A 14139-nucleotide genomic window follows, 5' to 3' on the forward strand; every position below is an offset into this window, starting at 1 on the left:
GTGAGGACTTCTCGGTGAGTTAACGACTGAAATTAAACTGTAAGATGGATAGGCCTAATAAGAAGAATTGTAATTAGGCAACTGGATAATGATTTAGTTCTGATGGAAAATGTTGCAAGATTTTGCATATGTTAGAATTTATTGCAGGGGCCTAGTAAATAACAATTTATTTTGTGGGCAATGATTTTAAAATGTAATCCATCAGGTTCGGTAATCGATTATTTACTCAGAATTGACTTCTCCTCCGGGATTGATTAAACATCCTAGTTAACCAAGATGGCGGAACGGACGCCTGGTGGTGCTCAGAAAGCGAGCGCTAAGGTGATTAATATAGTTGCTTAAACGTGCTTATTAATTAGTTATTTATGCATCATATCTATCCATTGGAAATTTCAAATGTTTACGTAATCGTGGATAGTAACGTGTTGCAGTGATGTTTGGTGCTGAAACGGGAAAAACGTAAACAAATATCTGGCTAGCGAGGGGTGGCTAGCTAATTAGCGAGCTAGCTATTAGCTATGTGACCAAACAACGCTTTCACAAATGTTGTCAGTAGTCATGGTGTTACAATTATTCGTTTTAGCGCGATATACATTGTTCAAGAGACGCAATAAAGTTGCTACTTTTGTTATGATTCATCCTCAAATACCGTAAACTGAACTGGCTATTTGGAATTTCCTTGTAAACAAAATGTGGTGCCTCTGCTAACGTGCTCACAAGCTCATATTTTACAGCAATGATTTAGCTTCTAGCTAACATTATCCATGGAATTCAGACAGCCGCCAAATTAGTTGCTGATTGCTAGCTTGCTACTTAGTTAACTGCCTCATGCAACAACTAAACACAAACGCCACACATGTCTTTCCCCCTGTTTGAACGTATAGCTTATCTGTATGGATTTAAGAGTCACATGCATGTGGGTAACGTTAGCATGCAGGTTCAGTTGCTTTAGTGAGGCGGAGAAAATAACATTTCTGTTCTTACCAGGCATTGCTTGAAAGCAAGTTAAAGTCCTTCAGCATTGGGAAAATGGCTGTGGCAAAAAGGACGTTAAGCAAGAAGGAGCAAGACGAAATTAAGAAGAAGGTAAAATATGCATATTGAACATAATTTCCCATTTCTGTTTATTAAGTACTCTACAGTATGATCAATCATAACTAGCTGGAAATATTAAATGCAATTTCAGACTTCTGTCAATGCAAAATGTGGTTTGCTTGTCTCACCATTGTATATTATGATTGTAAGTAGGAATGCCTATTTTGTGACCCACAGGAGGATGAGAAAGCTGCTGCTGAGATTTATGAGGAGTTCCTTGCGTCTTTCGAAGGTGGAGAGGGCAAAGTCAAGGCTTTTGTTCGCGGAGGACTTACAAACGCATCAAGAGGTTTGGCACAGCTCAGATTGAGTGACCAGTGGGGTCTTGTTTTTGGTCTGTATTTTCATGCAGGTGTTTTTTTGTGAAACTAACTGCGTGCTGCTTGTCAATTTTGCAGAGTCAGCAGCTATAGAAGAGAAGAAGGGTAAATTGTATAAGCCCAAGCCACGCTTTGAAACCAAAAGCATTTTGCCCTTGGAAACGCCCCCACAATTCCTGGCACTTGATAAAAGAAATGTATGTATTACTTGAGGCTTTGTTTGTCTATTAGTTTCAGGTATCTTATAGATATTTGAGCTGTTAAATTAGTTGAAAATGTTTTTTATGTCAGTGAAGAATAATTCTCTGACCCCTGTGTTATTGCCTAAAATGTTATGGTAAGCTCATTAACAATTCTATGACACAGTAATGTTCTCAGACTTTACCTTTGTGCTATGTTGTGACCTAGATAAACAGCTTACTAAGTCTTTACATTGTCTTATTTCAGGCTGCGAAGAAAGCCGCTGAAAAAGAAAAGAAAAAGAGCAACCTTGAACTTTTTAAAGAGGAATTAAAACAGTAAGTCCTCAGTCAGTAAATGGCGTCAATGCATTTTTATGTATAGTGTAATGTCCTGTGCTTGACTCTCAACACTGCGTCTTGCCTCTTAGAATACAGGAGGAGAGAGATGAACGGCACAAATTGAAAGGGCGAGTCAGCCGCTTCGAGCCCCTAGGCATGGAGGGGCGGCGCTCGGGTGAGTGACGGGATTCTGTCATGTAGTTCACTTGTCTGGTTCCCCTCACCGCCACACTGTCGACCTCTTTTCAGTGCCATAGCCAACTGGACATGTCAGCTTTAAGCCTGAAGTATACTCCTATGAATGTGGCTATGTGTAGACTCATGTACAGTGCACTTGACAAGGATTTTGTCACCAGGATGATCCATATAGACTGCCTATGCAGCACCAGCTTGTTGTGATTTGTGCAACAGACTTGTTTGTGCTGATTGCGCATGTGCATGCAAGTTTTCAAGCAAACAAATAATCAATTTATTTATTCATGTAGCAGACTGCAGACACATTTTCATCAGTATGTTTGACCCGCTGCTAAAATGAGTGTTTTTCTTTATTTCATGCTTCAGCATGTCATACCTGATTGGGTCTGTAAATGGTTATAAAAGGGCAAAGAAAGATGGACATCATTGTTGATCGTTATTGATTCAGATGACGTTGAGATATTATTTCACACAGTGTGATTGAGCTTGTACTGGTGCCACCAGTGCCACGGACACAAAAATACACACGGATGCATCCTTATTACAACGTATGCATTCGACTTTTTGGAGTATACTTAGGCTGTTAGAACCCCCCCCACCCCTCACATAACTCCACCCAGCCTTTGTAACATGCTGTCTCTTGCTTATGAACAACAATCACGCCACATTTCTGCTTCTTTTAGTGGATGGTTCCTCGCGCAGAAACCGTCCCAACAGTGGTAATCAGACTTAATACAGTAGCATGCCAGTGCATAGATAATTAACATTTCAGTTCAAAATGGTTGCACACCATGACTGCACAATTAATGTCTCCCCCATGTTGTTTGTCCCCATTCTCTTCCTCTCCAGCTTTGGATGAATCCGCTCCTGGCTCCCATGATGTCGGAGACCCCACTACAACCAATCTTTACCTGGGAAATATAAACCCACAGGTACATTACACACATGCTAGACATTTTACAGACCCCACTACAACCAATCTTTACCTGGGAAATATAAACCCACAGGTACATTACACACATGCTAGACATTTTACAGACCCCACTACAACCAATCTTTACCTGGGAAATATAAACCCACAGGTACATTACACACATGCTAGAAATCTTACAGAAATACATGCACCAATGTTCTACATGAAGGTACTGTATGGAGATTATTAATGAATAAAAAAAAATAATCACACAATCTGCTGCTCAGTTGTTAAACAGCCAAAAATATCACATACACGGGCTGTATAAGACTAAAAATAAGGAGTTGAATTCTTGAATTTCCCCTTGGGGATCAATAAAGTATCTATCTATCTGTCTGTCTGTCTGTCTGTCTGAGTACATATAAATATTTAAACATTGGATTTACAACAAAACAAATCTGCCATGAAGCAGTATAGTCCGTGAGCCAGGGCCTCAAAATATGGAAACCGTTACCGAAAAAGTGGCCAAGGCTACCATACCTTTTTTGAAAGCCTGGAATATCAGCTTTTCAATGATGTATGATGGCCACCTGACAAGAGTAGCTGTTTTGCGTTATCACACATTACATTACATTACATTACATTTACACATAATGTAGTAGTTTGGGTGTGTTGTTTAACGTGGGGTTTGGTTTTCTGGCTTCAGATGAATGAGGAGATGCTGTGTCAAGAGTTTGGGCGCTACGGCCCTCTAGCCAGTGTGAAGATCATGTGGCCCAGGACGGATGAGGAAAGGGCACGCGAAAGGAACTGTGGATTTGTGGCCTTCATGTCCAGAAAGGATGCTGAGCGTGCCCTGAAGCACTTAAACGGTAAAACTCTTCTGTCTGTTCTTCACCACTAATAGCAGCAAATGTCACTCTGCCACAACACTGTAATCGATAATATGCCTAATGTTTCGGGAACAGCTTCAACAATTTCTGATAACTTCAGGCACAGACATTTTTTAAATGTCCTTGCTTTATAAACCTTGCGATATGTACTACATTGCCAAGTTACCTTGAAGTGTCTCTGCGCTACCAAGTTACCTCAGAAGTGTTTGTTCACCAGAGGAATGCATGCAACGATTAATGACGAGTTGTCTCTGTGACTTTACAGGCAAGATGATCATGAATTTTGAAATGAAGCTGGGCTGGGGCAAAGGTGTGCCCATCCCGCCCCACCCCATCTACATCCCCCCCTCCATGATGGAGCACACCCTCCCCCCGCCCCCCTCTGGCCTGCCCTTCAATGCCCAGCCCCGCGAGAGGCTGAAGAACCCTAACGCGGCAATGCCCCCGCCTCCCAAAAACAAGGAGGAATTCGACAAGGTAATTGCCCGCGCACCGTCTGTGGCACCTCCTGGTCATGTCATTTTCTGGTGCAGGGTTGTTGATAGAGTATTTTGGTTTAGCTAATCTACAGCTAACTACAGCTGTAACTAATACAATTTAGTGTTTGCTGATATCAGTAGAACGATCCTATGGGGAGCTAGACACAATTGTTTAATTAGGATGGTAAGTCTGAGTATGGTAGAATAGACACTGTTATAATTATTTGTGTAGGTCTTTGTATTGAATACTGTAAGCAGTACAGGAAAGTTGTTGTTCTATGCAGTATTAAGTGCATTTTATATATATCTATATATATATTTATATTTTCTTCTGTTTCCTGGCAACAATACTCACATATTCTATGTTTATTATCTGATGTGACCTTCATATACAGACTCTGTCGCAAGCCATAGTCAAAGTGGTTATCCCAACAGAAAGGTACATGCTTTTTCTTTTTTTAATTGGTTTAAAAGTCAGAATAAAAAACAAAAACATCCCATAATGACCCATCTAAAGTATGATCAAATTGGTCCATAGCACGCTACTGGGGGTTGTCTGGTTTGGCTGAGCAATAGTTGAGGCAGAAAGTGGTATTCTGGGTAATAGGTTGTGGGATCTTGAAGATGATCTTCACAAATAAAAAGGTGTCTTTCCACTGCAGGCACTTGTTGGACTTTTTGGCATGAGTGTTCACAGAGACAGCTGTCTGCTCGTAACTAGCGTACCTACGCACAGGCTAGTAATCTTGGGTTGCGATGGAAGTGCAGGGTTCAACATAAGCAATGGCCCGCTGGCCTAGGCTACTGAAATAAAGAGGGAGCTCATTACAATAAATAAATGTATAAAAGTGACTTATTCATAGCGTCAGGGCCGAATAACTCTAAATTAAGATGCCAGCACTACTGTTTGTTAAAGTCTGGCTATTTGCGTTTGTTGACAGCGACAGTAACCTCAACATGTGGACAACGCGGTAAGCTATAATTCCTTCTGCTGTATTTGCTTCATACTACACACTGGTAGAAATACTCTGGCTAGTTTTAAAAATGGCTTCTGTTATCTTCCTCTCATGTTGTGTTTAGTCAGTAAGTCAACACTGCAAGTACCAAGCAGCAGTTTGAGGGCCTACAGAGTATGAATGAAAAGGTTCTTGCTGTAGATACATGTACAAAGGTGTTGGCTGCCCTAAACCCGGCTTACTAGTTCCTGCAGTGGAAAGGCACCTAAATTGTGTTTGGTAAGGTTACTTTAGGTACTGCATTCATTCTTATGGAGAGGTAGGGTCTTCAAGAACGTGCATTGCTACATGGACATGCATTGCCATTATATGTAAGTGTGTATATTGCAACTGTACCAGTGTTTTCACATACTGAAGTAGACATTGTCCTGTCTAGTCTGCCATCTTGCATCACTACTCACTAGTTACTTAGTAACCTTCATCTGAAGTCCAGCTCTCATTCACACCTTTTTAGTATGTTTAGTATCTCCATTCAAGCAGCGCTCTGAAGGAAAACTGTGTAGCTAACTTAGCGAAGCATTTTGCACTCTAAACTATTGCTCAATCCAACCTCACTGCCCTCTGGCCTGTCAGTTAAACTTTGGTCCAAGCCAACCTGGCCCCCCCCCCGGCCTAGCCTTTCCAACCACCAGCAGCAGCCCCATTAGTCTCAGTGACCTTTGACATTGGCCTTGGTGAGCAGCACAAGTTGAACTGTCGGCCGCAGCGAGGGATCCTGAAAGGCATCATGGGATGGATGGGGAAAGTATAAAGACTACAGAGTTTTACCAGACATTGGTATGGTCGGCTCCATCACCACAAGTAAATGTGATTTGTGTTGTTTAAACAAAGCAGACATGAAAAGGGCATCTTCTTTTTGTTGTTTTGTTGGCCACTTAGGCTAATTGAGCACAATCGGCATCTCAAGTCTACCTCACTCCACACTGCAGATTCTCACACGCAGTTAGCTCTCCGCGCTGCCCAATGCGACAACTTAAGATCATTTGTGGTTACTGTATGTGTGTAAATACTGCATGATCAATTAACTTACATCCAGAAAGACTTCCACTGTAGGCTAAATTTAGCCTATTAAGGCCAACAATCCTATACTGCTTTGGTTCTGTGTTAGTCAAAGCTAATATGGCCTCCTAATTGATAGATTTAGGCTATTCCAGTGGTATTCACATGTTATTAGTAATAGGTGATTTTGTAGCTCAGCAGTGCTGTATTTTTGCAACATTGAGGGATGCAGAATTTCTCTGGATTAAAATCCACCCATCTGTGATCCCTGTTCATTTTAGAGATTAGGCGAACGGTATGTTGATCCTGGCTCTCGTGAGCATTCTAGAGCTGTAGTTCACATGCATTCTATAATCGAGGGGGTTTATGGGATCTTACATTACAGTCAAATAAAAATATTTGTTTGATGAAAATCAAATTTTACCCAGTTCATTATCTAGGTAGTCACTTGTGCAATGAGTTTGTTGTCCACATTTTGTCTCTAGTTTTGCAGTGGAGGTATGTGACTCTTTTGGCTAAAAAGTAGTGAAGTTATTTGGTCACCATGTAGAATTTTGGAGATCAAGCTGTTCACACACTTGCCTCAGTGTTGTATTGGAATCACATCAGTGGTTTCCTGCCCTCTTGCACAGCGTAGATCACTTCATCATTTCTTGCCTTCATCTAGCAGTCAGTTGAAACGTACTGATTGTTAATAGTGATTTTTACTACATAATGGCACATATTTTACTCTGAATATATACAGAGTAAATGGAACAGTTATCTAATGTAGCTGTAATGTCATTGTAATATGTAATAATTTGGTTACTTAACCAAGGTACAATTTGTTGTGTTGCGTAATGCATAAGGCAAGTGAGTGACGATTTAGCCTTGCGTGTGTACTGCATGGTGGTCACGTGTGTCCATATATTTAGCTCCACTGCCTCGTTCCTTAGGTGAATAACAAAGGGAGAAAATATGGACACCAAACAATATGTAAATATAAGATGGGTTTATTTTGATTTGGTGCTGCCAACTACCTCACAATTCTGCCAGACTCAAGTCTGATGCCTCAAGCAGTATTTCAAAATCTAAAAGCCCTCTAGTGGCTGACTCCTGAACATGTTCATGGCACATCCTTTGTGGACACTAGAGAATTCAGATGCCTACTGCATATCAGACATGTGGCTGTCAGAATTGCCTCCTTGACCTATCTCTGATGCCATTGCAAAGCCAGAGAGGTGATTGCTGACTTATGAGGGTCTGAACAGTGCCAGTGGTCTGAATCCGTTTGCTTTAACTGTGTTTTTCTCGTAGGAATTTACTCTGTGTCATCCACCGCATGATCGAGTTTGTGGTGCGTGAAGGGCCCATGTTTGAAGCTATGATCATGAATCGGGAGATCAGTAACCCGATGTACAGGTATGCATTTCCTAATCAAAGATCAGGTTACTGTATGTTCTGCATTCATATATGGAGGGATGCATATAAAAATGTACTTATACAAGACACCTGATGAGATCTAATGTACTGTATCAACCATCAAAATACTTGTTATTTTTAAGTATTGTTATTTTCTGACCTTAAATTATAACTGATGTATATGATGTGATTCCCAGAACAAGGAAAATTCAATAAAAAAAATAAAAAATCAGCTTACTGCATTTGCCTAACCTCACTCCCCATTTCAGTAACTGCAATATATGCATCTGGATACATAAGTGTGTGTGCGTGTGTGTATACCTCATCTAAATGTGATTTTTCTGGCTTCTCAACAGGTTTCTCTTTGAAAACCAGAGCCCTGCTCATGTGTATTACCGATGGAAGCTGTACAGCATTTTACAGGTGAAGCACACATTTGAATGTCCTTCAGGGTGATCTATGTATGTGCATGAACGCTTTGCTAACTCAATTAGAGAGCAATGTTTACAACCCTTCTCCTTTGCATCGCAGGGGGAAGCTCCCACGAAATGGAGGACGGATGACTTCCGGATGTTCAAGAATGGTTCTTTATGGCGGCCTCCACCACTCAACCCGTACATGCATGGTAGCGCAGAGGATGAGGAGGAGGAGGAGGAAGAGCAGGAGCCTGGCAAGAAAGGCTGCTTGAAGGAAGAGTGAGTCTCAAACATGACTGCCTAATTCATTTGTTCATGTCATTCCTGCATGTACTGTAATCTAGTCCTCATGACGTCAAACGTATCATCTGGCTCTGTCATCACCTTGTTGTGTGTGTGTGTGTGTTTGTGTGTCTTTGTATGTGTGTGTGTGTGTGTGTGTTTTGTGTGTGCGTGTGTCTTTGTGTGTATGTCTTTGTGTGTGTGTGTTTTGTGTGTCTTTGTGTGTGTGTGTGTGTGTGTGTGTGTGTGTTTGTTTACAGTGAGAGGGATAAACTGGAGGAGATGTTGAGGGGCCTGACCCCCAGGAGAGGTGATATTGCTGAGGCCATGCTGTTCTGCCTGAGTCACGCCGAGGCTGCTGAGGAGATCGTGGAGTGCATCACAGAATCCCTCTCCATCCTCAAAACCCCTCTGCCCAAAAAGGTTCCCAACACACCCATCACAAAATCATCAGTTGCTGTGTTTTTCTCTTTTTTTTACCACACATTCAAACACATTCAAATGTATTCTTATTTATGAATATTGGTGTCCCTTGACACATGTTGCCGTGTGTACCGTATTCTCCCAACTATTAGCCACAGTTTATACATTGATTTTGCAAAGTTTCTTCAGCTATGAGGTTAATGCACGGGGGCAGTTAATATGGTATTAATATATTAATAAAATATATTATATATAAAAAATACATATTATTATTATTATTAATATATTTATATTAATAAAACACTGTTCTGCAGTTTATACACAAAGCGGCTAATACACAGGAAATTACTGTATTTGTCTTGGAAAAGACTGAATCTCCGATCTCTCTGATCCTCTGAATGTCTACTACTCTTTTTTTTTTTTTTTCAGATTGCACGGTTATATTTAGTATCTGATGTGCTGTATAATTCCTCTGCAAAAGTGGCCAATGCATCCTACTACAGAAAATAGTAAGTTATCGGGGATGTCAGGTTTTAAATATTATACCACCATAGTGTGTAGGTTTACTGTACAATTGCACCATACATCTAACCTTTATTTTATGTTTTACAGCTTTGAAACCAAACTAGGTCAGATATTCGCAGACCTCCAGGCCACATACAAGACGATACAGGGCCACCTACAGTCAGAAAACTTCAAGGTATTTTTCTTAAGAATGGGAATGAAAGTTAAATCTTACCACAGACCTTAGAAACAGAACTTTTCCTCCCAGACTGTAATGTGTTTTATTTGATTACCTTCCCTTCTTAGCAAAGAGTGATGGCCTGTTTCCGGGCATGGGAGGATTGGGCGGTCTACCCAGATCCCTTCCTCATCAGACTGCAGAACATCTTCCTGGGTTTGGTGAACCTCACAGCCGAAAAGGAGTCTCCTGTAGTGACTGCAGTGATACCAGAGGTGAGCAAGAAAGAGCTTATCCCAAAGTCCCTCCACTCGGCGGCCATATTGCAACGCTTTTGGGGCACTTATCGGGCATCTATTTTGGCAGAAATGCAGCGAGATCACAACACATGATTGGCACGATGTCTTCACAACACACCACATGATTGGCTCATATTCACATGTCGACGTTTTGCCGCAGAAGGGGTGTGATATGTCTAGACAACTGCCATATTGGCGTTACAAACTAACCCCATGCATTTCTATGGAGGATTTTTGGAGTGCTGTGTCTCCTCATTAGAAAGTCTCTGCTTATCCCCTCACAGCATCTGACAGCATCAGCAAATCCTCTCATGTCAATGTGCTGCGATTTGCAGAATAGTAGTGCTAGATCAATATGGAAAACAGAAGCCAGTTGCTTTGGTTTGAAGACATAAGACCAGATTATGCCCATAACTTATAACCTGTCTTTGTGCTTCACAGCCTGAACCGGTAGAAGAGATTGATGGTGCGCCTATAGGTGAGGAGCTGGATGGTGCACCACTAGAGGATGTGGATGGAGTACCCATAGACGGTGGCGTTATTATGGACGGAGACCCTCTGGATGGAGCACCCCTGGACGACTTGGATGGTGTTCCCATCAAGGCGATGGAAGAAGACATAGATGGAGTTCCTTGTGAGTTTTTATAACTAGATTGATAAACATGCACCAAATAGTTGTCAATAGTTATCAAAAGCTGTTGATTCAGGCATTGTTTTTGTTAAACCACTTTTGGGGTTCTTTCTTCTCGACAGTTGATCAGTCAGCAGCAAAAGCAGCAGCGTTCAAGGTGGCCCCGTCTAAATGGGAAGCAGTGGATGAGTCGGAATTGCAGGCCCAAGGTAACTCCAGGTTTCACTTCAGTGATGTGGGGAAACGGAGGAAAATTACAACATTGTAGTAAATGAAATACTTCTTTTCTTGGCTCTTCCCAGCTGTCACTACATCAAAATGGGAGATCTTCGAGCAGCCCGAGGAGAAAAAGTAAGTCATTATTCCTTCGCTCTCTTTGTTTATTGGGTAAAATGAGGAACTCTGAAATGCACGTAGATGAAAATGAGAAATTGATATGTGGTAGCCTTGGTGCTAATTCACGGTTTTCTGCCTACAGGGCTGAGGACAACAGCGATGAGGACTCAAGGAGTGCCCGCTCTGAGGAGCAGCAGATGTTCTCCAACCCCACAAGGGATGAGCACAACGACGCCAAGACCAAAATCTCAGAGATGAATGAGGAGAAGCGTTCCAAACTGCGCGAGATTGAAGTGAGTCAATTCTGTGCCCCTCCTTTAGGCTCCATCGTTTCTGCCTTTGTTGTGGGCAATGAAGAATTTTAACGAGGATTTCAAAGCGGTCCAAACAGTCTTAAATATACCTTAGGCAGTGAAAACAAGGAACATCTTTGACATTTCCCAGCCTAGCCACTCCAACAGCTTTGCACATACTTACACATTACTTGTTATTATCCTTTCTGAATAGCTTAAGGTGATGAAGTTCCAGGATGAACTGGAATCAGGCAAGCGGCCCAAGAAATCTGGCCAGGGCATCCAGGAACAGGTGGAGCTCTACCGAGACAAGCTGCTACAGAAAGTAAGTTGTCCTATAGCCCACAGACTGCCAAAAACCACTGTGGTGCCTTCATCTTGGGCTGTTGATTATTTTTGGATGACCTCCCTTTTCTCCACTCCACAGGAAAAGGAGAAGGAGAAACTGGAAAGGGAGAAAGAGAAGGAGAAGAAAGAGAAAGAAAAGACAGAGAGCCGCTCAAAGGACACCAAGAAGGAGAAGGAGGACTCCCCTCCGGCGAAAAAAGAGAGGTGTGTGGCATCCTGGTGTGCGGCATCCTGGTGTGCTGCTCCTGGTGTGCTGCTCCTGGTGTGTGGCATCCTGGTGTGCGGCATCCTGGTGTGCTGCTCCTGGTGTGCGGCATCCTGGTGTGTGGCATCCTGGTGTGCGGCATCCTGGTGTGCGGCATCCTGGTGTGTGGCATCCTGGTGTGCGGCATCCTGGTGTGCGGCATCCTGGTGTGCTGCTCCTGGTGTGCTGCTCCTGGTGTGCTGCATCCTGGTATGTGGCATCCTGGTGTGTGGCATCCTGGTGTGTGGCATCCTGGTGTGTGGCATCCTGGTGTGTGGCATCCTGGTGTGCTGCTCCTGGTGTGCGGCATCCTGGTGTGCTGCATCCTGGTGTGCTGCTCCTGGTGTGCTGCATCCTGGTATGTGGCATCCTGGTGTGTGGCATCCTGGTGTGTGGCATCCTGGTGTGCTGCTCCTGGTGTGCGGCATCCTGGTGTGCGGCATCCTGGTGTGCGGCATCCTGGTGTGCTGCTCCTGGTGTGCGGCATCCTGGTGTGCGGCATCCTGGTGTGCTGCTCCTGGAGGGATTCCTCTTGACGGTGGCAGGCGACTTAACACCACAGCACAGTTGGAGACACATAATAAGTATTTTTTTTTTTAGGGGGGGGGGGGAGGGAATGTCAAAACTCAAAACTCCCAAGTTGACTTGACGGCTGATGTTGCTCTGAATCTGAACTGGCCTTTGGTCTCTGTTTGCTTGGCGGTGTTGCTAGGAAACGGCGGCACAGCGTATCTCCCAGCCCTCCGCGGGGCAGCAGCAGCCGGCGGCGGTCCCCCTCCCCTCGCTCGGAACGCTCAGAGCGGTCGGAGAGGTCGGAACGGTCAGAGCGATCGTATCCAAAGGAAGTGTCACGGTCACGGTCTTCTCACACAGACTCCCCACGGTCCACCACCAAGAAGTCCTCCAAAAGGTAGCTCACATTAACATGCTGTCCCACATTAACAGCAGTGATGGGAATGCACACTTGAACTTAGGTTATAAGCTTAGGTTACTTCCTGTGTCAAAATAACAAAAGCTTCCTACTCCTACATGAACTTATTACTTCTGATATTTGTTTCTATAGTTTTATTTATTCAAGGCGTATATGTAAGTGTATGTCTTAATATGTCAGAGTAAATCAGAGCTGCGTTCAAATTTGGCAAACAGTGGTGAACGTTCGTGGTGAACATGTTTTCTTTGAACAGTTAATTTGAATGATTTTAACGGTAATTGCATTGTTACCTTCATCAAGCCCACGTCCAGTTCCACTGTATGTTCGCAGAGAACTACCTCCGCAGACTGTTTGCTATTGTTCACAAACGTTCGCCGAAAACTCAAGGCAAACGGAAAACTGTTAGCCAACGTTCACCTATGTTTGTGAATTTGAACGCACCTCGGGATTCAAGTGAAGGGTGGAGTCAAGAATCAAAGATGTTGATATCAGTCAACTCTTTTACTTTTACCATTTTATTTTTTCTTTCTCAGGTCTCCCTCATCTCCTAGAACTCCAAAGCGATCCCGAAAGTCGCGCTCACGAACGCCTAAGAAATCCACCAAGAAATCCCGCTCCAGATCCCGTTCCCCACACCGTTCGCACAAGAAGTCGAAGAAGAGTAAACACTGACCTGCCACATTGCCCCCCATCCCCCCCCATGCACACCCCACTTCTTATCCAGACCCTCCTTCTCATGGGACTCGTGTAGACAAGTCAGAGGAGTAGCACCCTATCCCCCCCCCCCCACCATCCCCAATCCCTTCTGTGCCTGATCGCCTTGAGGACGTCACTGGGAGAGATTGACATTGGTGATGCGTTTGCTGTGGAGTCCCCCTCCCCCTCCAGCAGCTGCTGTTTTATAATGTACAGTAATCATGAGAGAGGTGTGTGTGCTCTGCACTGCTCTGCTCTCCTCTCCTCGGCCTGGCCCCCAGCTCCACCCCCTGTGCTGGATCACCTGCTCATGCCCAGTTAGTGTGAATGGCCGTAGTCCGATTTACATGTGTCAGTTTTGTTGTTTTTTTGTAGTTCACATTAAAGAGGATTCATAAGATGTTCGGCCTAATCCCAAGTTTTGTTTTGCATCTCTCTGGTCTGATCCGATCTCCCGGGTCAGATTTCTTTGCCCTCGCCTTTAATCCAAGCATAACAGACCAAATCACATTTTTTACTTTTGTTAAACAATACTATGCCGAGGCGCGTTTCCCCATAACCATAGTTGCTAACTAAGTTAGTTAACGTTGTTGGTTGCAATGCAATTTCCCATTGCCAACCAACTAGTTAGCAACTATGGTTTTGGGAACCGCACCCCTGGGTGGATTCCATTATGGGTGTAGATGGTTATGACTAGTGGCATGTTTCCCTTCGTCTCTGGCATCC

At 43.4% G+C, this 14139-nt stretch overlaps 1 protein-coding gene across 5 annotated transcripts; it reads left to right on the top strand.

Annotated features, from left to right (window-relative positions):
- Positions 1–205: 205 nt before the first annotated feature.
- Positions 206–13813, top strand: LOC125309360 (U2 snRNP-associated SURP domain containing). 5 transcript variants are annotated; one of them, XM_048266200.1, is made up of 27 exons: positions 206–321; positions 988–1086; positions 1273–1384; positions 1494–1612; positions 1863–1933; positions 2026–2111; positions 2815–2850; positions 2981–3063; positions 3751–3916; positions 4203–4414; positions 4812–4855; positions 5358–5387; positions 7728–7832; positions 8189–8255; positions 8364–8527; positions 8791–8953; positions 9383–9462; positions 9566–9653; positions 9764–9910; positions 10376–10568; positions 10688–10774; positions 10868–10916; positions 11044–11194; positions 11409–11519; positions 11622–11746; positions 12499–12696; positions 13251–13813. In XM_048266200.1, the coding sequence occupies exons 1-27, from the start codon at positions 277–279 to the stop codon at positions 13387–13389; spliced, it is 2970 nt and encodes a 989-aa protein (XP_048122157.1). In that variant the 5' UTR covers positions 206–276; the 3' UTR covers positions 13390–13813. The 5 variants fall into 5 exon arrangements, with proteins under 5 accessions (XP_048122157.1, XP_048122158.1, XP_048122159.1 ...); XM_048266201.1 differs by lacking the exon at positions 5358–5387; XM_048266202.1 differs by lacking the exon at positions 2815–2850.
- Positions 13814–14139: the final 326 nt, after the last annotated feature.

The sequence above is a fragment of the Alosa alosa genome, chromosome 16 (genome assembly GCF_017589495.1).
Source record: "Alosa alosa isolate M-15738 ecotype Scorff River chromosome 16, AALO_Geno_1.1, whole genome shotgun sequence".
NCBI classification, from domain to species: Eukaryota; Metazoa; Chordata; class Actinopteri; order Clupeiformes; family Clupeidae; genus Alosa; species Alosa alosa.